The sequence below is a fragment of the Paramacrobiotus metropolitanus genome, unplaced genomic scaffold (assembly GCF_019649055.1).
Source record: "Paramacrobiotus metropolitanus isolate TYO unplaced genomic scaffold, Prichtersi_v1.0 Parri_scaffold0000157, whole genome shotgun sequence".
Classification (NCBI taxonomy): domain Eukaryota; kingdom Metazoa; phylum Tardigrada; class Eutardigrada; order Parachela; family Macrobiotidae; genus Paramacrobiotus; species Paramacrobiotus metropolitanus.
Window position 1 is genome coordinate 137,610 of NW_026570377.1, and position 25,025 is coordinate 162,634.

A 25,025-nucleotide genomic window follows, 5' to 3' on the forward strand; every position below is an offset into this window, starting at 1 on the left:
TCGCTATGGCAGCCTACGAGTATGGCAGCCAGCGACAGTCCCGCTTCCGGTGTGCTGACTCACACCGAGTCGCACTCGCTGTCGAGCGCTAGATCGGCCTCGACTCAGGCAGCTTTCCGCCCAGCCTTACGTCTCGGCCAATCATCGGCCTCGATGTAGGTGGAGCCACGCCCCACTTCCACATCTCGGCCTATCAGCGTTCGTTCGCTCGTGTTGGATCTGCCCAGTATGCCGCATAGGCTTTTTCCATGCTTTGGCTCGATATGCCGTTCATTTCTATTTCACTAGCATTATCATTTTCACTGTACTTTCACGATACTGCTCGCACCTCGAGCCTTTGTGTGTTGGTTCTTCACTTTATTGCTATCACAATAAAGCCTTCTCTCACTATCGTGAGCCTTTGTTCGCCAGCTGTCACACCGGTTTGGAAAGAATCAAATGCGCACGATTAGTACTTTTTTCTGACATTTAACAAGACAAAGCCCAAAACAATTTTCTCAAAGCTTGAAAAAAGGACAGTTTTTAAATTATCGTAAACTTTTTATATTATATTATTATAATAAACGCGAAATTGAATGTTTATGAGAAAAAGCTGCAGAGCAGTTCTGTATTAGATCTGATGGCTCTCGACAAAATTTAGATTTTTTTAAGAAAAATTTTTAAGAACAATTCGAAATTGAGCAATTTAATGGGGGAACGTGAGCGGATGCACTGTTAGTCGTCGGACGAATACTGGAAATGCCCTGGAATTCGGAAATATATGTTAAAGGATGTCACCACTCACGAAATCTTTATGGAGTGGGACTCCCTTTTTGGTTATTTAAATCGATAAAAAAATATTCGAAAAGTCTATACCCTTAACCCAACTCGTCGCAATATTAATGAACAAAAAGAAATTAAGGTTATTGTACGTACTGAATCTTCGAATAAATTCGATTAGATTTCTTGAACAACGAATACTGCTATGCATGCGAGTATAGGAAGTCACTAATTATAGGTACTTTAATTGTGTCTCAGCCGATCAACTAACTGTGCATACAATACAGAAAACACCATAAAACTATAACAAAAAAATCTCGTTAAGTTTATCCGCGCCTTCCATGGTGGCCAGCCCCGACGCCGCATCCCCACGTTGTATTTCTATCGGTGTCACTAGTACGTACAATTTACATCAGTGCCACATAAAATTTTACAGTTCGTTACCAGTGGAGTAATTTACGAACAAAGATATCAATCAGGTCACAAAGAAGTTTAACGGAAAATGCGGAGAAATACTGCACTTAAGGAAATATTGAAACACAAAAGTTGAAACAGACACAGTAGTGTATACTTTGTATGCACAACTTTTCGAATGTGAGTTTAATGCAGTCAGCGCAAAACACCCAATTGTCTACTTATCTGGAAGCGGCAATTTTAAGATAACCCGAGCAAATATATATATATAAAACATTTTATTATGCTTCATTTAGATACCAAATATGGCTTTTGCACATTTTTTTCTTTTTTTAGATTTTTAAACACTTGCAGAAAAAATATACCTGCCTTCTTAGACCAGATTCAGTTTCTGGAATGCAGTATTTACACAAATGACACCTTGTTGCATTCGGGTAAATTTGCGCCAGACACAAAAAATTTCAGCTTTTGAGAAATTCCGCTAGTAGGTACCCAGCAGGTATAAAACAGTAGATAGTAGGTACCTTTGCCTAAATGCCCGTGAAACATCCGTTTTTTTCTGTCAACTACAATAGCGCCTGTGGAAACAAGAACACGCTTGAACGTAGGGTTTTTTAACATCAGTACTTGTACAAGGACAGCACACAGGAGTGTAGCTCGCTTATCAAACATTACGAGTAATCTTAATTGTACCGGCTCAAGACATTCCTACCCTATTCCCCTTTAATTTCTTAGATTCTCAAAACAAAACAATACATCAAAAGCAGGTACCGGCGTCAGATTTGCATGTACCGCATTAACGAGAACATTTATAAATCTTCTTTTACCATAAAGATATCAGTAAATCTGATAAGCGGTACACCATGATCATCAAGCTGACGGGTCCTGAACAATTACGATGCTTCAGTTTTATCTATGCCGAGGTAGCTTGCTTGAGGCCCTGGACGGCCTTGGCAATGCATGCAGTGGGTTCGGCAAATTTGCAGGCTGGTTTGGAATCGATGAATTTGATCTGGGGAACGTCCTTGACACTGCAGCCGTACTTGCTCAGGAAACCGTCGATGATCTTGTCAAATTTGTCCTTATCGGCTTGCGACAATTTTGTCGGCCGGGTGCGGGTGCTGGCGTAAACGAAAGGCTTTTCGCATACGCTGGTTTTGGTGTTGGGTACAATGCAACCGTAATCCAGCGCGAAATTATCGTCGTAGTATAAACCATTCATATTGTTCAAAACTACGAGTAGAAAAAATGCGTAGTATGGTATATAATCTTATATGTGGTGGTGCGAGTATCTGTATCTAGTATTTATAATTACATATATATTCTATATATGTCGAAGTATTCATATGAAATATATTTATATGTAGTATAGTATGATTATTATGTTTTAATTAGCGTTAAATACGCTGTTACAGCGTATATAATGCGTTGAAAAATGGCATCGAAAATAGACAATTACCGGGCATGGGTTCGCCGGTAGTCATAACGTCAAACCCAATCTGGGCTCCGTTGGCGCCCACAGCGCCCGTCCAGAAACCGTTGCGGCAGGTGGTATCCTTTTCGCCGTTGTACTGCGAATACTGAATCCACTGCCATTGAGCGGCAATCGCACTCAGCGGCAATTCGCCCAGGCCGATGTTGTTGACGTTGTACATCTGGTTAACTGAGTCTGGCTCGTCGGCGTACAGCTTGCGATAGATGTGCCATTGTCCAACAACCTAGTGAGTTACAATAATTTCAAAAAAATTAAATTTAATGTCATTTATTTTATTAATTATGAGAAGCTAATCGGCCGCGTCTGCAGAGGAGGATGGTACCTTTTTTGGCTCATGCTTCTTTTCGCCGGGAATGACCAACGGCCACTTGCATTTGCTGTTAGTCGCCGCCGTGACCTTTTTGGCGCTGGGCTTAACCGTGATCTCAGCCAGCCCTTTGACCATTCGGGTTGTGCAGTCGGGAGCCGGTGTGAAGTCGCAGAAGGCCTCCGGCTTGTATTCCACTTTGGGGATATCAGTGGCTTTAATGCAGTTAAGCGAGAACATGACGTCGATGAGTTTGTCGAAGTCGGCCTGCTTCTGCGCGGTTAGGTCTTCCGGTTTGATGCGGGTGTCCACGTGGATTACCGGCTGGTCGCAAGTGGACGCCACGACGTCCTTGTTGTTCTTCTTGAAGCACCCATACTCGATCGTGAGCTCTTTGTTGTCGGTGTAGACCAACGCCAGGTTTTGAGGATCTGAAAAGGGGTAGCTATTGTGATTAAAAGCGATAAACGACTTACCGGCATTGTACATGAAACGTCCGCAGCTTAATTTACGATAGCGTTTTGAATAAAATCAGTGAGGTAAAACCGGGTTTTTTCTACAATTATGGTTCGTGTCAAAGTTAATAAGTACAACACTTATTTCAGGAGAATTGTACAACATACAGTATTTTTACCTTTGCGTCAGCGAAACTGCAACATGCAACATTTTAGGATACAAGTTACAGATGCAAATTATTTGATTATATGAAAATTATTGGAAAGGCTGGGAACATCTGTCTCATTCTGTTCCAACAGAATGCAGATAATAACACCTGCAAATCCTAGCATGCATGCGTAGCAAAGAATTGCGGCTCGAGGCAACCACAAATCTCGAAGACGCACCTTGGCACTAGAGTGGTAATTAATTTGGTGCAGCAACTAATATTAAAAAAATTGAACAAAAATTAGACCGGAATATCGACAGAAAAAATCTGGCAAACTAGCACATAATTATGGCTCGGGGAAATAAGTCAGATAACCGCAAAGATGTACTTGCGCGCTACTATCTTTTAAAAACTGTTAATGCAAACGATTAATATTACCAAACGTCAGCACCACTAGGCCAGCGGTATACGAATATTCACCTGCTGTTGCCTTAATGAAAAAAGATAACATTTGTAATTATACCGGTTGCACAGTGAACCCTTACGAATAAGGTAGTCATCGTCGGCGGAAAGACCGTATCCAACCTTTCGGCCGGAATTGGAGTACATGGCCATATAATAATCGGCGTGGCATTTTCCGTCGTTGGTCTTATACGCCGTCGTGGTCCAGTAGGCTTGGGCGGGATCGTTGGTCAGCGGAGTCGTGGTGGGTCCGATGAGGGTGACATTCACGCGAACGTTGGTAACCGGCTTCTTGCTGGCGTCAAGGGAGCGGTAGCGATACCAAATTCCACCCGACTAGCAAACGGACGCATATTACGTTGTGCATAGTAATGCATTTCGTTAGTTTATCGTGATCTGGTACAAAATAACGCAAATTTAGGCAAAATGCAAAAAATGTATGTACCGTTTCCGGTTTGGCGTCGGCAAATGTTGACATGAGGTAGGGAAACCTCTTTTCAGTGCATTTCTGCGCCGAAACCACGACGCTGAGGAAGCACGCTGCAATAAATGTGCAGTTTAGTAATCTTTACAGCCATTTCCCGTAGCCGGTTCAAAAACTAAAAGTTTAGGTAATGGTAATGGTTTATGTAATGGTTTAGTTTAGGTAAGTTTAGCTTAGGTAATGGTTTAGGTTTAGGTAAACTAAAAGTTTAGGTAAAGTCAATACTCTACAGACTAGCAGATACCTGCAAGAATAATGTATCTCATGTTCAATGCAGTAGATTCACCGACCGACCAACTCCACAAGCCAGACTAAGTTACTGTCACGGTTTTTCGATGGAAGCCCAAACTGCTTTTATATGCTTTTAAAATAATATCGCCATCGGCATTTGAATTTCAGAGGCATTAAACTATTCTCAAATAGCAGCAGTGTTACTTTAGCCTCGAGTCCAGTGTTGTCTTAACGTGTCCGTAAATTGTAAATTGCGGTGCCATCTTTTGCTTTGGACAAGTACGTCTTTTTTATACCTTCTAAATTTTTTATAAAATCCTGTTTTGGTTTGTTGCATCTATTAATTGGTTGAAACTGCAAATCATGTGAGTTCCACACGATTTTGCAGAACTTATATGTTAATGACAGTACAGTTGTAGTAGACTATAAGAACAACTAAAATTCTGTGTCTCAAAAATATATAAGTATATGGTCATAAGTTACAAGTCTGTCGTTGCTTCAATTTTTATGTTTGTTATGCTAAACAGATGCGCAAATAAAAAGAATCACAGATACATACATAATTCAAACGTAACAACTGGAAAGACTTTGAAGCGTATATCGCGTATGTGTTAAGTAACATCAAAATTTGTGCTTTTAATTTAGCATTTAACAAAGGAGTAGGTGGCTCCTTGCAGAACACCAACAGAGGTAGGGGCAAACTGCTGGAAAGCAGTTTTGGACAGATCCAAGTGGGTTTTGGAACAGCTGGGGCATTTGTCCTTGACCGGCACCGTGATGGATTTGCCGTTGTATGTGACGCGGACGCAGACGTTGTTGGTGCAGAAGGGGTCAACGTTGGGATTGGCGGAAGTGTACCACTGGTGACTGATGGCTACCAGGTTCTGCGAGGCAGCATTGATTTGTGTGCCACACGCTCCGTATCCGGCGTCATCGTAATAGGTCAACTTCGTGCCGGAAAAGGTCTGCCCCCAGGGAATGTTGGCTTGAGCACTTGCAACCTGCAATAAGGGAGTGCAACTGATTTCAAAATATTCCCTGGTTGCAATGAAGGAAATATTATGTTATAGTCTATTTTTAATATGTACCGATTAGCTAAAATTACGACGATTGTTGAATTATATAAACCGATGTACCGTACCATTGCAACTAAAACAAAGAGCGCTCCGCAGTATGTATTCATGGTTTCGGAATGTGCGAAAGCTTGAACTGAGGGTAATTACTCCTATACTTAATTGCAGTGAACGAGTAGAAACTCAGAAAGATCAGTCGGGTCTAGGGAAATGAAGCAATATAAACTTGAATGTGAATTCTGGAGTTAATCTTGTACTGATTTTGAGCTTTATATATGGACTATCGGTTTGCGGTATGGATTGCTGTACCGGAAAAAAGCATCCTGAATTTGCGCGTTTGCTACTAATAACATCTGATAAACTCGGAGACATCCCGCATTTGGCGGAGATTAGTAACAGTTCTAGAATATAAAGATAACACCACAGATTGTAAGAACGTAATAAGTGCAAATTAATATACTCTTATTACTCACCTTTAAGTCGGAATATGGACGCATACACTGAAAGCGTGTACGATTTTACTCGTATTGTATGTGCGTCCATAGTTATCTCGTCAACAAGGATTCACTGGGGTCCGAAAATCAGTAAGCGGAAAACCATCTGGTAATTTCCGTAAATATTTTGCGCTTGATTCAATCTTGACGTTTAATGAGTTACTAATCTTGAGAGATATCTCGGGCAGCTATGTGATGTGCGAAATACGAACAAACAACGCTAAACTGGCGTGTGCGAGAACATGTACTGTACCGCACACAGATTTTAACGGGTAAGAGCGTTAATCAGAAGTCAAATTTTAGCAACCTCTGTCTTCCAATTTGACAAATTTGGAATATTTTATAATATTAACATGTCAGTTTCATCCGATTGTTTTCATTGGTGTAAATATGAAGCTGTTATTATTACTGATAGATACAGACAGTTATTTATATTAATCAAAGGAATCGACTTGATACAACCTTTGGATTCCGGTCTGTTTGCTGCAGCTTTTGCTTAACAGCTTTTTTTGCATACTTACTACAGCCAGATGATTTATATTCATCTACTGGGTAGGTATTTAGACGTCGGTACCAGTGCGAAAACGGACTGGTTCTGCAACTTCCCCCTGGAAGGTGTAGGTGCAAAAAAATTCCAAAGATAATTAAGTTTGAGTGAAGACAGTATTTTACTGAAATTTTCAGTATTTGGTCGCTACAATTTAGCGGCTTACCGTTCCGGATAATGAAACAGTGAGCGACAAATACGTATGTATATGAAGCACAGAACATAAGAAATTTTCGCGCTTATTAGAAGCGCACGAACGAGAAATTTGCTCCATGCAGGATAACATTAAAGTTATTGGACAGTTTCTGGAAAGCCGGTTTGGAAAGAATCAAATGTGTTTTCGAACAGATAAGAAATCTGTTCTTGACCGGCACATTGATGGAATCGGCGTTGCAGCTGACGTGGATGTAGACATTGTCCGTACAAAAAGATCAACCAAGGTCAAGAATTGAGAGCTGCTAAACACGAGGTCCTGTCGGCCAGCCTGGCCCGTACAGTCCATCCCCATAGTAAAAGGTCGGCTGCGCACCGGTAAAAGTTTCACCCCAGGGAAGTTTGGCTTGAGCACTGACAAACTGCGAGAAGACACCATAATTATAGCCTTAAATAGATTTTCGAAAACTCACCGAATGCAAAGAATGTGGTCGACTTACTCGGCGAAGTTGTCATTAACAAGCACATCGCTAAGAAAATGTAAACCTTTTTAAAGTATTATATGTTTCATGTATAACTTTGTAATTACATACATGGGTACTATTGCCACCGCAACAATAATTAGTGCGCAGCGACAGTATACGTCCATGGTTTCTGTAAGGGATAAGCAGTTTTATTATTGCGAAATTAATAATAATGCAACGTAGAATGATAGTCTGATTAACGAAATCACATGGCTAATGAATGCAGTCTGTAAGTGAATTCACCAAGGGCATTCAACTTTTGAAGGGTTTGGCGCTAGATTGTAAATTTTTGTTTCGGGAAGTACTTCCCGATACCGATTCTCGATGTTGACGTCACATTTATTTTCGGGATGTCATCCCAATTTCATTTTCATACACAGTACCTACTCTGTATTGTAGAATATAGAATTCTCTATGTTATGTTTTATTAACATAACTATTCTACAAAAATATCCGTATAGATGACTGGTGTGCGACCAAACAGAGATCTAGATCGATAAACCAATAATTATTAGCGTTGATGCTGCCAGTGTTGTTACGTAAGTATATGTGTTAAGCCGTTAACATTCGTTTTGTTTTCTCTGTACAGTGTACAGGTATCGAATCATTAATGATTTTGTTTTCTCGTACAAAGTGCATAAAAGTTTTTAAATTTCATGAGCATTTCCAACATGTAAACGCAAAATTAAATAATATTAACAAAAGTTTCAGAAAATTAAAATAAGTATAAAAAATCGCAGACGGGACATCAACACCGCTTGAAAGGATGCTGGAACAACAGATGATTATCACCATAATCGGACGCCACAAACTGTGTCTCTAAAGTGACTTGACCAATCAGCTGGTCCGTCGCGTTTTGCGTCGGCCTGGCGTACACAGCATACAATAAGCGTCCGGCCGGAATTTTCGCCAAATTCACTCGAAAATCCGTCGTGTCATTGGCCGGCTCAGCGTTATCCGGATTGGGCACCAGCGTGTAGATCAGCGGCGGATACGGATAACTCACGCTCTGCCCATCTTGCTGTACTGAGGCAGCCGACAAAAAGGGCAATTTATTCTCATCCAGCGGCTGATTGCACGGACCACCGGGCAAAATTTTAATCGTCTGTCGCGATGCATTGACCAAATTTTCCGTCATCGGACTGAGACTACTGGGAATGGGTATCCAATTGCTAAAGTTATGCAAGAAAAAGTTGTGATTGGATCCCTGGCCAGCCAATCCGGTGACCATGTCCTGCGCGAACATATTCACCGATGCCTGTCCATCAATGAAGATCTTCATGGCAAAACCGGGAATAATCGCCGTCATATCCAAGTTCAGCCAGGATAAACGGACCAGGCCGATGTTCTCGCTCATCCCTTTGAAGATGCCGGTGTAGGGCGACTGGGGCAGCAGGGAGAAGAGCACTTTGGCCACGACGCCAAAGTGGTGGATGATCTTGTTGCGACCCGGGGGGAATTCATCCGACTGGATGGTGAAGGCTTTCTCCGTGTAGTTCGGATTGAGGGTCAATGGCAGGGTTGTGTTGGAGTCAAAATCCTGCGTGGGGAGGGCCTTGTTGGGAAGATAACTGGAGTTTAAAATATTATTCCATATCCAGGCTTGTTTGTCCACTGCGGACATGGAAACGTAATTATCAGGCAGTGCATTTAGAACGAATAAGATACAGGAACAGAATAATACGGTTACAAATACAGCGCGCATTTTTATGGTTCTGAGATTTAAAGTTTTTAAACCGTGTTGACGTAATGTCGTCACCGTAGCGTTGCCGGCTGGTGTACCACCAACACCTTTTATACACCACAAAAGCCGCATTACGAACATGTTTATTAGTGTTTTGTCCTGATGTCGTAAGTCAAACGCTTGCAGAACCGAGACAGTTTTCGCGTGTTTCGCGGTTGCATACGTGTGCAGTTTGGTTATATGGTCATCTCATTCATTACAACTTGTCATGGCTTAATGTCAGTCCCTGTCATTAGCCCCATTGTGCTACTGTCAAAAATAAAGTTTGGCTGTAAATTTCATTAAATAATGTTTGTTTTCTTTCGAGTTAGTAATATCCGGCAATACAAATTTATTATACAATTAGGAAATATATATAATATTATGGCTTAAGCTGTTTATCATTGCGAAATAGCAGCGTGCATTGCACAAGGATAATTTTTATCTGCCCACTTCAAATTTTCGATTATAAACTGGAAACCACCGCAGCACGGGTGCAACGTTAATGGTTACACACAAATTCTTAATGAATTATGGCGATTTCCAAATGTCCAGAAGCGAAACTCGCACTTTCCGTTGACCTGTCGACTATTAAAGAGATTCCTGTGTTTTGCAGAACATTTCTGGATCCTTAACAATGATATTTTACATTACGCACAAAGGTATATCCACAGGTAGATTTACATATTACGGCATATACACAGTGGCTTACGCACAAATAAAATAATTACTGTAGTCTGTTACGAGCCGAAATTCAAGTGCGCACTTGTTTAAATACTTTATATCATACTAATTTTTACGAATCACAAAAATTGATGATGCCCACATGTGGAATTAATGATTCTAAGTTCAGTCGACACTATCACCGCGCATGTACAAACAGTAGCCATATATACGTGAATATCTTTTAAAATTTAATAAACTTTATTAATCAGTTTAATCAACTGAATATAGATATAAGATGCTTTAATAGTACAGCTTACTGTATGTATATATAATTATATATTACATACTTCTGTCTCATAATACATAAAGATACTTACTTTTTTTTACTTACTTTTTTTCGAATTCCATAACACTTCAGCATCGAAAAAGGAGATCATGATCAGTGGCATCGGCCGGAATTGTTTTGATGTGTACAAGTTTCAGATCCAGATTCCATGTATCAAATTTTTTAAAAGCTAGAGTAGTGGAATTTGCGGATAGCATTATTATTAAACACCAACAGCGTGAGCGTAGTGATTCCATTTTGAGTTATGGAAAACAAACATTTCACGGTCACAGTCATTTGGTCGGTTAAGAGTGTGTCTTTTGTGAAGATTTGTGCGACAAAACGTTTTTTTGAAACCAGAACGATAATTTTTGGACAGCAAAAACAAAAGCAAAGGGTTGATCAGAGAATTACTGTAGCCTAGAACATAGACCAGGGAACGAAACGTCCGGTATGGAAGGGTTGCATATGATTCCGAAGAGAGATTTCCGGACTGAAAAGCATCCTGCATCGGCTCGCTGTCCATAGTCGAGTAGCCAAAAGCAGACATCATTTTATTTACAGCATGCGGTCCCCACGGTATAAGGAACGCCACCAATATCACCAAAAACAGCCGTATACTGCGGAACTCCTTAGTACGGAAGAACCTTTTCAGTCGCGATTTCTCATTAAAGGTCACCGTCTGCTGACTGAGTCGCTGGCTGGCTAAGCCGTTGGCTCAAATCCGCTGCAATCAAATCACGCAGCTTATGTGACCTTTTCAGCCGGCGAAATGTCAAAGCAATAATGCGTCCATAACAGATTAACATAATTATCATGGGAACAAAGTACTGTAATAACGATTCCATTACAAACGACGCCGGCGCAAAGCACTGCACACAGTTGCATTGTTGGCGATTGTAGGCACTGCATGTGTCATTAGTCCTGCCCGATAAGGAATCGCTATCGTACGGATAAAGGTGGAAAAAGTACGGCACAAATGTCCGTAGATAACTGGTTCCTGTTGGGTATATCCAGCAGAGCACCATTGGCCAGATGGTTACTTTTTGAAAGAATACCTCATAAAATCGGTTCTCGCTGTGAAATAATCGCATATAACGTTCAATGGAGATGATCATCATGTGAATGACACTGACGGCGATACAGTGCTCTTTGGAAGCGTAGTACCACAGGCATAGCCAATGCTCCAGTGGCCAACATTCGTGCATCAGCCATAAGGTCACGGCCACTGGCAGGACATAGATGCCCACAAGGCAGTCAGCGACGCAGTTGGATACCAGCAGAATATTCGCGGGGGTTCGAAGTTTCTTGTAGGGAATCACCGATAAAATAAATACGATGTTTGACAGAATGGTGATCAAAGCGACGGCGTATATAGCGCAAGCCAGTGCTAGTCGTGATGACGTGATGTCCAGCTCGGATGTGCAGTTACAAGCTTTGGGAACAATTATACTGGAGTTCATTTTGATGTAGTAAGTTCCATGTATAAGCCGTATGCCAACCAGTATGTTTTTGATAAAAGCGCTTTCATCGTGAAAACATGATTTAAATACTGATCCAGTGCTAAGTAAGTGTAAGGCGCCAGTGTAAGGCGCAGCGTATTAAATTGTGAATTGGTAGGAGCACATGTTTAACTTTGTTTACCATGGTACTGACTTTAGCATCAGAAGTTGGTGAAAGTGAATTTTAAAAGTTTATGATGAGTCAAAGACGGTGGCTGCAATCTGTCTGATATCGTAGTTCCTACACGCAGACATAAGTATTTATCATTTTTATTAGAGAAATTCAAACACCTGTGAATGCAGATTAGACTGCCAGGCGATATGTGTTGTGCAGACCCGAGACGTGACGGCGACAGTATGTTTAAGTAGAGTTATCGCGCAATGTTTGACGTTAATTGGTACGTCTGGAGTACGTAGACTACGTAAAATTACAACGAAATTGTTACAATTAAAACGCATCCGTCCTGGCTCCGTATTTTGACGGGGCTCGGCACATCTAATCCATGAATGCCTTTTTACGAAATCGAACGGGTGAGTAACATCCATATACATCCATGCATAATTCAGTACGAAATCATAATGCTAATCATAAGGGGCAAAGATTTTTTGAGATTGCAGAACAGATTAATATTTTAGGCTGCTTTTTGAAGTACACATTTTTACTGTCATGTAGTGCGCTTACCTGAACTGCATGATGTCTGCATCTTAACACCCGGTTGGGCTGGATATTTTTACCGAACAGTAAACGGTGTCTGATGTAGTGGCATGTAAACATCTGGTCGAGTTTATCGGAATTATAAGTCATTAATTTTAATGAGCACAGATTGCCGCTTTATAATGTCACAACAAGGCTAACGTTATACAAAAATCTAATCAGTAACTGATTATGAGTACGCGAAAGACAAGAAGGCATATAGTTTATCACGCATTAGCTATATCATTAATATTTGTTTTTTCAGCATTTCACAAAGGAGTAGGTGGCTCCCTGCAGAACCCCGACAGAGGTATCGGCGAACTGCTGAAAAGCAGTTTTGGACAGATCCAAATGGGCTTTGGAACAGCTGGGACATTTGTCCTTGACCGGCGCAGTAATGGATTTGCCGTTGTAGGTGACGCGGACGCAGACGTCGTTGGTGCAGAAGGGGTCAACGTTGGGATTTGCGGAAGTGTACCACTCGTGGCTGATGGCCACGAGGTCTTGCGAGGCAGCATTGATCTGCGTACCACATGCTCCGTATCCAGCGTCGTTGTAAAAGGTCAACTTCGTGCCGGTAAAGGTCTTTCCCCAAGGAATATTGGCTTGAGCTGATACAATCTGGTAACAAGCAGTACCCATTTATAAAAAGGTCATAAGTTAGCAAATGACAAGGTGATTTAATGCATCATTACGTACCACTGCAGCCAGAGCAACAAATACACCGTAATAAGAAGCCATAGTGCCGACTTTATAAGAAAAAAAGAACTGTTTATAGAAGGTTTAAAAGGAAACAAAACTGGTTATAGAAGGTTGAAGTTCCTACTTGAATTTATTTCGAAGTTACCGCTGATTGTTTACTGAATGTGCGTTCTGGTGCCGCGCTTTTAAAGGGCGTCAAGTATTTGCAGAAATTCGATGGGCTGCGATTAGCATACCGGAAAAGGATCTTCTGTCTCACCGTCTTTGCGACATATGTGAGAGATATTTCCTTTACGGCGCATCAAACAACAGTTAAGGTAATAAACATTTGTCCAGATGGTAGTTAGATAACACTGCATCATCAGCTGGAGCTACGTAAAATTGGTTCAGTACTGAATATCCCTCCACACAGTTATCGTTTTCATAGAAATGGAACAGCCATTCATATCAGAAGTAAATAATAATTATGAGTAAGTGCTCGGTATATTATCCGGTAATTTCCGTTAAGATCAGTCACACTATCAGTGCTCGTATCAGAGATCAAATCGCTTTGATCATACTGATCACGGTTAAATCTGATGGTGAGCGTTGGAGGATGACCCCCGGATCTGGAAGGTGGACAGCTGTAAAGTACGCACTTCTTACTGTACTTGAAACGTACTTTTGGTCGTTGTGGGTCACATCAACTGCTGACAAGAATAAATACTGAACCAAATGAAATTAAATTAATAAGCACTTATTTACAAAATGTATGTACAGTGGAACCTCCCGATCCTGAACACTCTCGGTACGGAGTTTCTTGTTCAAGGTTCGGGGATGTTCAGGGTTTAGAAGTACTGCTGCCAGGGGCACCGACGCCCCTGGGGGGGCGCATAAAATTCCAGTCGTAATGATGTATATTATATTAGCGCGTATGCTAATATGCAAAAGGATATCTGCTGTACTTTAATATATTTCACGTCGTAATTTATTAATTAATTGATTATAATGTTATTCTGGTGTTATTTTTGTTGGCCATGATGACTAAGGTTTCAGTTTCATGAACTGAAACTAAGGCTACGGATTGGTACTACACGAAACAACACGTTATTCTCCGCTAATCTGCTTGCGGTGAGATCCGTGAACACTTTGAACAGTTCCCGGATGCTTTCACTGTTTCGCACACAAAACGCAGCCGCTCTCTGTTCACGTTTAGAGGTCCGTTTTACTAAGCAAACGTATCACGGTAAGCAGCCAGGTGTTCAGGGTTCAGAGGTCCCCCTAATGTTATAGCTTACGAGAGTTGCGCGTACGAAAAAAATTGCTCAAGATTCGGGGTTGTTCAGGGTTCAGAGGTGTTCAAGATCGGAGGTTCCACTGTATTGTACAATACAGTACACGTATTCTTTGTAAGAGTAATTATTATTCGCTGTTAATAACCAACAGCTACGTGCACAGATATAGTATTTCTTAAGCATGTTGAAAATGTCTTTCGTACATTTGATGGTGAGTCTATGTGTAGATCTATATTGTGCAGACGTCTGTAGCACTGCATGGATTATGTTTGTACTTGTATGTGTCGCATCATCTACTTCCCTAATTATAGTACTTCACTAATTAATGGTACTGGTGCATGGTACAGAAGATGATAAGTTTAACATCACCAATATTTTATTTTTTAACACATATGATGACTGATTGATCGCTGAGCTGTTTGCAATAAATGGTGTGAATAACGCGAATAAAAAAATTGTGGTTTGGAAAACTGGTAAAAAAGTGAAACAAGCTTCAAAAGTTGGCACAGCTGAGAAAATGTAATGCAAGATAAGGAATATCAAAGGCTACTACACTTGGTTTCAATTCCTGGTTACATCTTTTAATTTAATTCATAACACGACAGTCTGTAACATCCAAACAGTCACAAAGCAGAAACACGAACAAAATATCACTTGAAGCAGCCAATGTGCAGGGCAATGAGAATGCAATTCAAAATCTGAAATCCAATAAAACATTCGTCTGAGAAATAAAACCCGAAGCCCTCGAAACACGGTTCCGAAGGCAAGAAAAACATCTCTCTGACATTACAATAAAAAAACCAAACAAAAATGAACCAAGATTCTAACACAGATCCATGTTCATGCTGCCGAAACATTGTGAAGGGATTAACAGTTCACAAGTATGCCGTGCAGATTCCCCGGGGGCTTATATGTGTGAGTACGCAGCACAGTGCTGACACACTCGTCCGCGAACCACACTCTTAATGCATGCTGTAAAAAGGATGGCGCAAAAATTACCCTACTGATGTCAAATTGTACAAAATGTCAAAAACGATACAAAAACACATTGTATTCACGAAACAGATGCGACACGGTTGGTCTGGTTGGGTTGTTTTTTTTTTTCTGACGCAGGACACACATATTCCCTGTGAGTTAATCGTACACTTGGTAGGCGATGCCGGTGTTGCGCTTCCACATGAGAAACCCGGCAACGAGTCCGGCCACTCCCCCGATAATGATCATGGCGATGCCCAGACCGGCCATCGAGCCGCTGGTGTACCCGTCTTGCACCACCGGGGCGGCGGTCGGCGTGTCTGTGGGGTGCAGGGTGGTCGCCGGGGTGGCTGGGGAAATTGGTGCGGCAGTCGGCTTGACAAGATCACGGCCGCTCTGAATCGAGCCTTTCAGGAAAGTCACGCTCTGCAGGAAAACAACGCCTTTTAGTTTTTCATTGTTTTTAAATATTTTTATTGCCAAATGGCGTTTTGTGCTGTGTTATAAATGTATTGCCCCATCATTTCTCACTGCCAATTTGTCAGTAACGCATAAGAATTTTTACGCGCATTAAATACATAAAGTTTTCCCTTCTGCCAAATAATCAGACGACAAATCTGCCTGATTTACGTCCGAATAGGTGCCAAAAAAATTGTCTGATTTCCTAAACTAACAAAAGGAAAGTATTGCAAATGCTCTCGTAAAGCCTTGTTCAATAAAACATCTGGGAAAATACACAAAAATAAGCTAAATTAATTCCGAGAGAAAGTTGGACCAACGTTTAACCTTGCAGTAAGCAATATGATTTTATTACTAACATAAATTACTAAGTAAATGCTTCATTTCATACCTGCGTTCTGTTGGCAAACTTCATCACGAACGGCAGATCCTTATTGTCAAACAGCTTCCTCAACGCGTCCACCACTTCCGATGCATTCTGGTACTTTGTCACGTTCGTTCCGCTGACGGTGATGTTGACCCAGTCCAACACTGTCACCCAGATATGCGGCTCGTTCTCCTCGTCCCCTTTCATCACCTGGATATCCGTGAACTGCAGCGGCGACGTGGCGGTCAGATTGGACAGGGCATCGCGAATGGCCGTCTCGAACGCCGGCATCCGCATCTTCACATCCGTGTAATTCTGCACCTTCATGCAGAACGTTATCATCTGCTGTTTACCGTTCCGCAGACAATCCACAACGTCAAAGGTCTTCCAATAGAATGGGAAGGCGTTGAAATCGCTGACCGTACTCTGAAAGGTTTCCAAGATCGTTCCGTTGGGGAATGTCCGATAGATAACGACTCCGACGAGCACGCGCTCAGCGGATGACGTCCAATTTTCCTACATAAAACAAAGCATCTAACAACTGATATCTAAACGAATTTCAGCATAAACACCAAGAATTCGCATAAATACTGCACAGTACACACACATTTTTATTGTAGCAGACACAAGCTGCTTCCGCACTAACATATTCTCTGCTTTTTTCTGATATTAAAACAGTCGATTAAGCATAAAAACCGGAAAACTGTCGATAAACCGAAACTGGAAAACGAGTGGAATTCCCCGTATACGTCTGCATAACGAAGCACATGTGTTCATACGTTATTTACGACAATGTTTAAAGGAAATTATTTTTCACTGGAACACTTATCATCCAAGGTCGTTCACCTAACAGGTTTGCGCTTAACAAAGAGAGTCTGACTCACATGCAGCCAATAGGTTTCCGTCGTGGTGGTGATATTCCGCTTGCTGTCGTTACTGCTGCGCTGCGACACCCACACATATGTCGGCATTCCGTTGAAGTCCCGCTGTCCCACGTACAGCGCACTGGACCGGTTCAAGCCAAACAGATCACGGGCGCTCTTCAGGTGAACCACTCCCGAACTGTCGGATTTGGTGGCGTCCAGGCTGCCACTGTCGATGGCTGTCACGTTGCATCCGGCACCGCCCAACAGCCACGTGCCCACTGGCATCGTGAACGACAGACCGCTGTTGTAGTCGTGTACGGTACGGTACAAGGTGCGGTTCTTCACGAAGGACGGCGGAAAGTGGGTACCGCTCAGCGAATCCGTAATGTAAGAGACCAAGAAGTGCTGAGAGTCGAAGTTCATCTGAAATAATTCAACAAATGTACGTTCAAATAATTTCGACAAACGATTGTGGATCCTACATAAACACCAACGGATAGCAAAAAACCAAAAGCCAAAAACGCAACAACCAACGATCTTTTTAATATGAAAGGCGGAAGTCACTCAAAGGTTTTTATTGTGGAAACTGATTTGAATGATTTTTGTACTGTAAATGCATATGAAGCAGCGGCAAAAAGGGCTTACTTTAAGGCTGTGCACATCCCTGTCCTTTTTGGCCAACGTGAGCATTGTGAGACTGAACTGGTCTGGGAGTATGGAAACGCTCTGGTTTTCCCGTCTCCATCCCGGGCAATAAACTCCTGGATCGGGCTAGAGAAGGAAGATTTCGGGTAAATTAAAATACCAAATCCCGATGCTAATCTGGTTCTAGTTCATACCAAAAAGACAGACTTGTCCTTCACTTCCGGATAGTAGTATGTAAAATCGTACACCTGAATTTTTCCAACATCTGTGAACGTAAAAACTCGGGTCGTAACTCAAATGCAATCCAGTCAGGTAATGTCACAACAGTCAACTGAGTTCTTGAAAAATTCAGATACCCAAAACAAATAATGGTAAACGCAGAACCTGTACGCAACAAAACATCAACGACTGTCTACACTTCATTGATCAACAACGCAATGCGCATATTAATTTTACCTTTTCCGTCAAGCTGCAGACTTTCAAACCGAATTGGTGTGGCATTCTTAGATGGGCTCGGAGGGGTGACACCGGGAGCGGTGTAATAATAGCGATTCCTCCATGTTGTATTCAGATTGTTATCGTGCACACATTGCTCCCACATCTGCACTTTGATGGCTCGCACCGTAGTATTCTGAACACCCTGATCTGTGACATTGCCGGGACTGATGTTACATTTGCCGGAGGTAACAGAATATCCGGCCAATTCCGCAATGAAGTACGCATACGTATTACATCCCGTTTTCCATAAATCTTCTTTCGTACACTGTCGCCCTGCAAAAATAAACAAAATTTGACCCTTTTTTCTGAAATATAAGAATAAACACAAAGCAATTCTCTCACTGCTGCTCAGCAGTTTCAGTGTTAATGCTAATAATCCAGAAATTAAATATACGAAAATTAATTCATACGAAAAAGCAACAGAGCAGTTTTGCATAAAATCAGACACTTTGTGGCAAACTTCTGGTTAATTAATAAAAAAAAAAAAAGCTTTTGCCGTTCAAAAGAAAATGACAATCTAATACACCAGACTGCAAAAACAATATTTCCGACAACGACCAGCGACAAACGCACCACTGTATTCATCGTTTTCTCCCACGACGCTGAAGGCATCTCCCGTTATGAAATCATACAGATATGAGGTCTTGGTGCCTTGTGACAAGATGTATGTTGCACCTCGCTGTCCTTCCTTTTCATAATAACCATCCGAGTCAAAGTACGCGTTCTCTCCGATCTTCCCCTCCACTTTAATAGTAAACGTCTCCGCTAATTTCGGCACGGGGGTCTGCGTCGAAGGTGTTGTATTTGTGGAGAAGTTACACTGGGGATAAATCGAGAAATTGAAGGGAGGAACATCAGCGGATGCACTATTAGGCGTCGGAAGAATACTGAAGATGCCTTGAAAACATAAAAAGGATGCCACCAGCCACGAAGTCTTTATGGAGTGAGACTCCATTTGTGGTTTCTACAAATCACAAAAAGTTGTTGTTATATCCTTAAACCCAGTCACCACATATAACGCAAAGAAAATTCGGATCTACTGAGTATGTTCTTAGCGATTTTCGAAGAAATCCGATTCACTTTCTTCCAAAGCGAATATACATATGTTATCTTGCGGGCCTGCCCATGAATACCATACAACATTTACAGTTCGTTACCAGCGGAATACAGTTTTGTAAATAAATATCAACAGGTCACAAAGAAACGGTATGCGGTAAAGTACTTGGGGGAAGAAAGAAACAAAATTGTTGGTACAGGCTCTGCATACAGTATAGTATACACAACTTCACGAAATCAGTAACACATACATTCCACTCTGTACTTCAGCACTGATGATGAATCTCATAAAAATTTTAAGACCATAACCAAGAAGAAGATTGCCAACAACAACCATCTCACATGTTCCACCTACTAGGACCCACCCTGGCAAAACTAAACAGACAAATCACTGAATTAAATAATGCGAAGTGCGAACGAATAAAACTAGACAGCGCTTTAATGCTATTATGTATAACAGAAAAATTCTATGAATTAAAAGGAAAGAATATCTATCTTACAAAGATCAAAGTGAAAGTCTTTTTCTCATAGAAGTATAAGAAAAGCTTTCACAATGTTGAAACTGTAGAAATGTTACAAAATGCTGCACCCAGGCTTTAACTACATACAATAATACTATCAACGATGATTCCATGAGTAACCGGAAATTAGTAACATTTGGGGTAAGTTCTGGCCAGCGACTATGCACTAATCTAAACTCAGCACATGCCACAACGCCACCGACTACGGTAAAAACAAGAACCATCTATTCGTAAAAAAATGCGTCGGCCTGTGCGAGGGAATGCAAACAATTATTAGTAGAAATATACTTATTTTTGTGATGAAAAACCAGAGCGTGTCGCATTACAAGTATAGTCACAAACAAAGCATCCTTCTGCCGAGTCGGCGAATAAATGCAGAAGTCACAAAACCTCTATGGAATAATCGCAATACGATAACAAAAACACTTTCTGCTTTTCAACTGAAAAATTTAAGTGGAACGGAGTCGGTAAAAAAATATACGACCATGGCGATATCTGAGCAGCGCTGCAGAGTATGCAAAAAAATCCCGCAAAAATGAACACAAATTTATTTAACAACTGTTTCCAGATTTTTCCATATAATAATTCTACGGTTCGGGTAAGAAAATAGACAGTAAGGAAGCACTCTGCATCTGTGCCAACCGGAATTTTGTCCGGTTTCAACGAAACTGAAAGTGCCGCTCAATAAGACGCCCCAAGGCCACCTTTGACCTGCAAAATCTTTGACTCAATAATATTAATGAGCTATAAATCCATCGTTCCGGCGTCATTTCCTAATAAAATGCCGCGCATCAACATCACATGACCACAAAAAACGCATTATGGAAATTACAGCTATCGACTTGTCCGACTATACAGTCACGGATTTTTAACCGGAAGCCCAAAATCGAAAAAATCGAAAATTTGCTATTTAAAATATTTCCGCGAATAAAAAAGTTTGACTGGGCAAAGAACGCACGGTCCGCTGTGCACTGAAACTCATATAAAAATTTTAAAACACTGTAACGAACCACCAACTCCTTAAGTAACACTAAAAATAATTGCAAGAACATATTATAAAAATTATTTACAGTACTAGCGCTTCTTTATATCATAAAATAATAAAATTTAGCGAAAATTCTTGATTTGGCACAGCACCACAATTTAAAATTCACTGGAAAAAATTGAATTTTCAAATTGTAACCAGATTTCGATTAACTTCCAAACCCGGACAAATGACGGTTAATTCAACACGCATACAAATATTTACCTCGCGGCCGAGGTTTATGAAATGAGCACTATACAACACGAAGCACAACAACACCGAAAACAGCGTTCATAGGCAGGCAGAAACGCCGCCACTGCAACACATTGAAATTGTCTTACCTTGACACGAATGTCAACAATTTCGTTTGTTCTGCGAGTGGCAATTCGTAAAATGCCGTTGACCGTCGCGTCAGCACAATTTCCTCTCACTGGGGGGATCGAACCAATTCAGATGCCCGTGATTTCCCCCTAAACACACGAAAACCTTGAAATCACTTCAAAGCAGACCATACAAAGCAGTTTGAAAACACAGAAGTGGTTCCTGTGTTCCGTGCAGTTGCAAGAATCCTCGCACTTTCGAGGTCTCAGTTCTCAAAATCAGAAGATTCTCGATGATTTCGCCAGAAAGCATCAAAGCCCAATCAATAACTGCGTAACTGTCTCAATTTCTTAAACGATTCGCGACAGAAAACAGTTGCTAAAGATTCAAGAAACATAACGAGCGCAGGAACGCATTAGAAGAGTCCAAGATCTCGTCCGCGAAACACATGCAGAAGAAATCTTGAATTATCAATAAAAGCTGCAAACTTAACTGCAGACCTAACAAAAGCGCCAGCTCTGCTACAGTAATTCTGAAAATTAATCATTAATGATTATATTTTCACCCATCTAATTGGTACCTGAATCGTGATCTTCCAAAGGCAAAAGTAAAAAGTTCTAACTGTGTAGAACAGATAATTTTAACCAATTCCGAATCGCTGATTATCATAACGATCAGCCGTGCAGAAAACCTGACGACCTTGACAGTTGACAGGGAAAAACTCCGACTGATTTGAGAACGTGCCTAATCCAACGGTGCTTCGCAAAAATTGTAGAATCGAATAAAAAACAAACCTGATATTAAAACAAGACTTATGAGCACACACACGTACCGACACCGTATGCGCGGCAATTCGCTCACTGTCAGCGCTGATTGTTGTATTATAGTGTATCAGTCAGGCATCACGTACGTACCATGCACAGCCGGAAGTGAACGAGCAGTAGTACGGAACGGTAAAAGTTGACTCGTACCGCCCTGGCTGCGTAGATGGCGAACGCCCAAGGTCGGCACACCGAGCTTACCGCGGAACTGCAGCTGATGTTTTATTCATTTCCACTTGCAAGTTAGCAAACCTTTATACTTTTTAGTTTTTGTTCATTTATTTGCTTGAAGCATCCGTATTTTAAGTTTTAGCTGTGCACCCATGTGACATGTTCGAAATTAAACAATCAAAAACAAGTCAAATAAAACAAGTTTAAGTTCAGCAGCTAATATCCATGGTCCGAAACTGCAAGGTTTATATCTATATCCGGTCGGGAATCATGCAAAGAGATTTTTTTCCCGTTGATTACAGGACGTACTACGGTACATCGCCGGTTTTGAGTAAAAATTCGAGCGGCCACTGACAAGCTAGGTAGCAACAAAAGGGTATGCCCGCGTGAAGCAATCAACATGTATTGACACATCAGCCGTACAGACTGCATTGTACGTAGGCTTTAAAGTGAGTTTAAACTGCAGCTATATAGCTTCTTACCTAAACAGTAGACGGACATTTTCTAACCAACGGACATTTTCTTTTTCTTCATTTTCCAACATAAATGAAAACAACTGACAATGAAGATGATTTTACGACATTCGCGAAATCTGCAAACAAAGAGACTGATAATAAAACTAGAGAAGCAAGCAGCCAGAATCCACAGCCAGGTGCCACACCAACGAGCTTGCACTGGCTATAATATATACAGTATAATACAGTATAATTTTAAAATTTGATTTGGACCACTTTGTACCTACCCTTTAATTAAGGGCCAAACGTAGAGCGCTGCAAGCTAGCTAGAGCAAGCCCCCGATTGCTTCGAGCATAAACATCAGTAAAATCGGACCACAAACATCCGTCTTCGCCCATCGCTTCGTCCATCCGTATCCAGAGTTTGGGAGATCCACATCCGTTCCACGATGCCACAAGGCACAACGACATAAACAACGCGGCGGATTCAGAACCCAGTGACCTTTCGGTTAGTTCGCTCAGTACGTGCCCGCCATGTGAATGGTTTTTATGGACACTACTGCATATGGCTGTCAGTTTCTTTAAATCCTTAGCAATTTTTAATTGATGAGCTATTTGTATTGTACAATTACTGTATGAGTGTATGTCAATAATTACATATCTATATCATGCAGCATACAGTAATCATATTGTATCTAGTACGGCCTGTACGGGTAGCTGTTCTTCTAATCGGCTAACCCTAGATCCACCGGAAGCATGTTTTATAATATTAGCTAACGCATAGGTATTATCAGTTCGCTTACAGCAGCAGCTTGTAAAAATAAAGGCCTTCCCTTTATCTAAAATCTAGCGCTGCTAGATTTACAGTAGATCTGCTGGGAGAAGCTTGCGTAATAAACGAGTATTACTAGAGTAGATTGATTTTTCTTGTCGCGGTATGCGCCAAAACATATGTCGTGCATGCGTTGCGACGTTGCAAAAGGATTAATGGGCAGCATCATTTTTCACAGTATATGCTATTAACATTATTTCCCCTGCATGTAGAATTAATCAAGGGGTCCATTGTCCAAATACAGTAATATTAATGTGAACACCTCGTGTCACAGTCTTATGTATAAGTACCTATTTCGATAGACAGAAACAGATTTTATCCGAAATGTTTTCCGGTACAGATAAGGCAGTGCAACAATGATTGTTGGGATGCCGGGCATTAATACTAGGACTTCGTATCAGGGATTATGGCCACGCCAAGCGTGACCTAAAATTAATCGATAGGAATGCAAAAATTGGCAAATTGGTCCTTCCAAAACGGGGTGTTAAAGGCTCCCCCAAATGTGCGCATCCGCGATTTGTGCACGTAGAAGCACGTTGCACGTGTTGTTAAGTTGTAAATAGTAATCTTTCACAGCTGATGTGCGAACAATGATGATGTTGACACAAAACTGAATGGCTCCCCGTGCCGCCATCAGCATTTATCCGAAGAAATCAAGGCTTAAATAACATGGACCACATGGCAGTTAGTGACATACCTTTTCCGGGTTAATCGTCGCACTTATGGGAGAATAACACATCAAAACGGGGCTGGTACTTTGCGTCACCGAATGTAGGCTGCAGGAGTTGTACATAGACCCAGTTTACAATGCAGTGCAATCTGCGTGTGCAGCGGGTTTCTTTGCATGTATAGCTAAGATGACCTTTAGTGGTCGAAGTGGGAGTACGCAAAATTAAGGTTTCGCTGTGCGCACTCGATTGAAAGTTCTTGGATCCTTTATGTGCGGTTTACATGCTAACTTTCGAGGAACATCCGGTGTCAGAACTGGGATAATAAATAGTTAATTTTAGGTTATCACGAAATACTTTATGCAACAGGCAATGTTCGTCATGACATGGGTACATTATTGCATGCGCAGATTCCAGAAGGCACTAGGTCGGTACAGAAGTACGAGTACTTAAGACAATCCATGCCGGTTTCATATCGCTCGTCTTATAGTCGTTATGGATACCTAATAACAAAGGTGATCTCTGTATTAGAATTAGTAAGACAATTTTGACGTAATCAACAACGCTGTTTCCTTAAATGTTAGGTTACCAATACGGTATGTGCAATACCCAAACCAGCATCGTGGTCACTGCCAAGTCACCGATAAACAAGGGTCTTCATTGAAATAATTACGTGTTTCGCAATCTCTTCATGAAATTATTGATTAACGCAAACGCAACCTTAAGCTTACTGCCTCTACATACAGATAGAGCGAGAGTAGCATCCGTTGCGTAAATTAAAGTACCGAAGTAACCATAAAATTATAAATTGTGTCCTACAAACAGCAAAATTAAATCTACGTCGCAGCGTCGAATACATGCGCACGAAATTTTGAATTAGTATATATGTACCACGCTATGGTCTTACATGCCC

At 41.3% G+C, this 25,025-nt stretch overlaps 6 protein-coding genes and 2 long non-coding RNA genes across 12 annotated transcripts; 1 reads left to right on the forward strand and 7 right to left on the reverse strand.

Annotated features, from left to right (window-relative positions):
• Nucleotides 1-1,882: 1,882 nt before the first annotated feature.
• LOC129599885 (uncharacterized) lies at nucleotides 1,883-4,851 on the reverse strand. Its single transcript, XM_055498237.1, has 6 exons — nucleotides 4,770-4,851; nucleotides 4,487-4,581; nucleotides 4,125-4,377; nucleotides 2,991-3,406; nucleotides 2,633-2,891; nucleotides 1,883-2,406 (listed from the first exon to the last, which is right to left on the reverse strand). Exons 1-6 carry the CDS (start codon nucleotides 4,789-4,791, stop codon nucleotides 2,087-2,089), a joined length of 1,365 nt encoding a protein of 454 aa, XP_055354212.1. The 5' UTR covers nucleotides 4,792-4,851; the 3' UTR covers nucleotides 1,883-2,086.
• A 384-nt stretch (nucleotides 4,852-5,235) lies between these two features.
• Nucleotides 5,236-6,084, reverse strand: LOC129599899 (papain inhibitor-like). Its single transcript, XM_055498253.1, has 2 exons — nucleotides 5,898-6,084; nucleotides 5,236-5,757 (listed from the first exon to the last, which is right to left on the reverse strand). Exons 1-2 carry the CDS (start codon nucleotides 5,937-5,939, stop codon nucleotides 5,398-5,400), a joined length of 402 nt encoding a protein of 133 aa, XP_055354228.1. The 5' UTR covers nucleotides 5,940-6,084; the 3' UTR covers nucleotides 5,236-5,397.
• Nucleotides 6,085-8,111: 2,027 nt separating this feature from the next.
• Nucleotides 8,112-10,476, reverse strand: LOC129599920 (uncharacterized). Its single transcript, XM_055498278.1, has 2 exons — nucleotides 10,328-10,476; nucleotides 8,112-9,161 (listed from the first exon to the last, which is right to left on the reverse strand). The coding sequence occupies exons 1-2, from the start codon at nucleotides 10,383-10,385 to the stop codon at nucleotides 8,296-8,298; spliced, it is 924 nt and encodes a 307-aa protein (XP_055354253.1). The 5' UTR covers nucleotides 10,386-10,476; the 3' UTR covers nucleotides 8,112-8,295.
• A 583-nt stretch (nucleotides 10,477-11,059) lies between these two features.
• Nucleotides 11,060-11,996, reverse strand: LOC129599921 (5-hydroxytryptamine receptor 1B-like). Its single transcript, XM_055498279.1, has 2 exons — nucleotides 11,320-11,996; nucleotides 11,060-11,185 (listed from the first exon to the last, which is right to left on the reverse strand). The coding sequence occupies exons 1-2, from the start codon at nucleotides 11,722-11,724 to the stop codon at nucleotides 11,180-11,182; spliced, it is 411 nt and encodes a 136-aa protein (XP_055354254.1). The 5' UTR covers nucleotides 11,725-11,996; the 3' UTR covers nucleotides 11,060-11,179.
• On the forward strand, nucleotides 11,263-14,914 carry LOC129599923 (uncharacterized). Its single transcript, XR_008691981.1, has 4 exons — nucleotides 11,263-11,733; nucleotides 12,723-12,767; nucleotides 12,873-13,081; nucleotides 13,369-14,914. It is a non-coding gene; the product is annotated as an uncharacterized LOC129599923 (long non-coding RNA).
• Nucleotides 12,548-13,604, reverse strand: LOC129599922 (papain inhibitor-like). Of its 2 annotated transcripts, none has more exons than XM_055498280.1 (2): nucleotides 13,396-13,604; nucleotides 12,548-13,078 (listed from the first exon to the last, which is right to left on the reverse strand). In XM_055498280.1, exons 1-2 carry the CDS (start codon nucleotides 13,519-13,521, stop codon nucleotides 12,719-12,721), a joined length of 486 nt encoding a protein of 161 aa, XP_055354255.1. In that variant the 5' UTR covers nucleotides 13,522-13,604; the 3' UTR covers nucleotides 12,548-12,718. The 2 variants fall into 2 exon arrangements, with proteins under 2 accessions (XP_055354255.1, XP_055354257.1); XM_055498282.1 differs by having other exon boundaries at nucleotides 13,157-13,589.
• Nucleotides 14,915-14,992: 78 nt separating the features above from the next.
• On the reverse strand, nucleotides 14,993-22,007 carry LOC129599918 (uncharacterized). 3 transcript variants are annotated; one of them, XM_055498276.1, is made up of 10 exons: nucleotides 21,746-22,007; nucleotides 21,186-21,314; nucleotides 18,817-19,207; nucleotides 18,202-18,516; nucleotides 17,940-18,010; nucleotides 17,746-17,871; nucleotides 17,119-17,523; nucleotides 16,259-16,750; nucleotides 15,578-15,834; nucleotides 14,993-15,405 (listed from the first exon to the last, which is right to left on the reverse strand). In XM_055498276.1, exons 3-10 carry the CDS (start codon nucleotides 19,196-19,198, stop codon nucleotides 15,396-15,398), a joined length of 2,058 nt encoding a protein of 685 aa, XP_055354251.1. In that variant the 5' UTR covers nucleotides 19,199-19,207; nucleotides 21,186-21,314; nucleotides 21,746-22,007; the 3' UTR covers nucleotides 14,993-15,395. The 3 variants fall into 3 exon arrangements, with proteins under 3 accessions (XP_055354251.1, XP_055354250.1, XP_055354252.1); XM_055498275.1 differs by having other exon boundaries at nucleotides 14,993-15,834; XM_055498277.1 differs by lacking the exons at nucleotides 21,186-21,314; nucleotides 21,746-22,007 and adding an exon at nucleotides 19,401-19,511 and having other exon boundaries at nucleotides 14,993-15,834.
• Nucleotides 22,008-22,294: 287 nt separating this feature from the next.
• On the reverse strand, nucleotides 22,295-24,599 carry LOC129599873 (uncharacterized). 2 transcript variants are annotated; one of them, XR_008691978.1, is made up of 4 exons: nucleotides 24,142-24,599; nucleotides 22,900-23,171; nucleotides 22,640-22,749; nucleotides 22,295-22,515 (listed from the first exon to the last, which is right to left on the reverse strand). It is a non-coding gene; the product is annotated as an uncharacterized LOC129599873 (long non-coding RNA). The 2 variants fall into 2 exon arrangements; XR_008691977.1 differs by lacking the exon at nucleotides 22,295-22,515 and having other exon boundaries at nucleotides 22,601-22,749; nucleotides 24,142-24,597.
• Nucleotides 24,600-25,025: the final 426 nt, after the last annotated feature.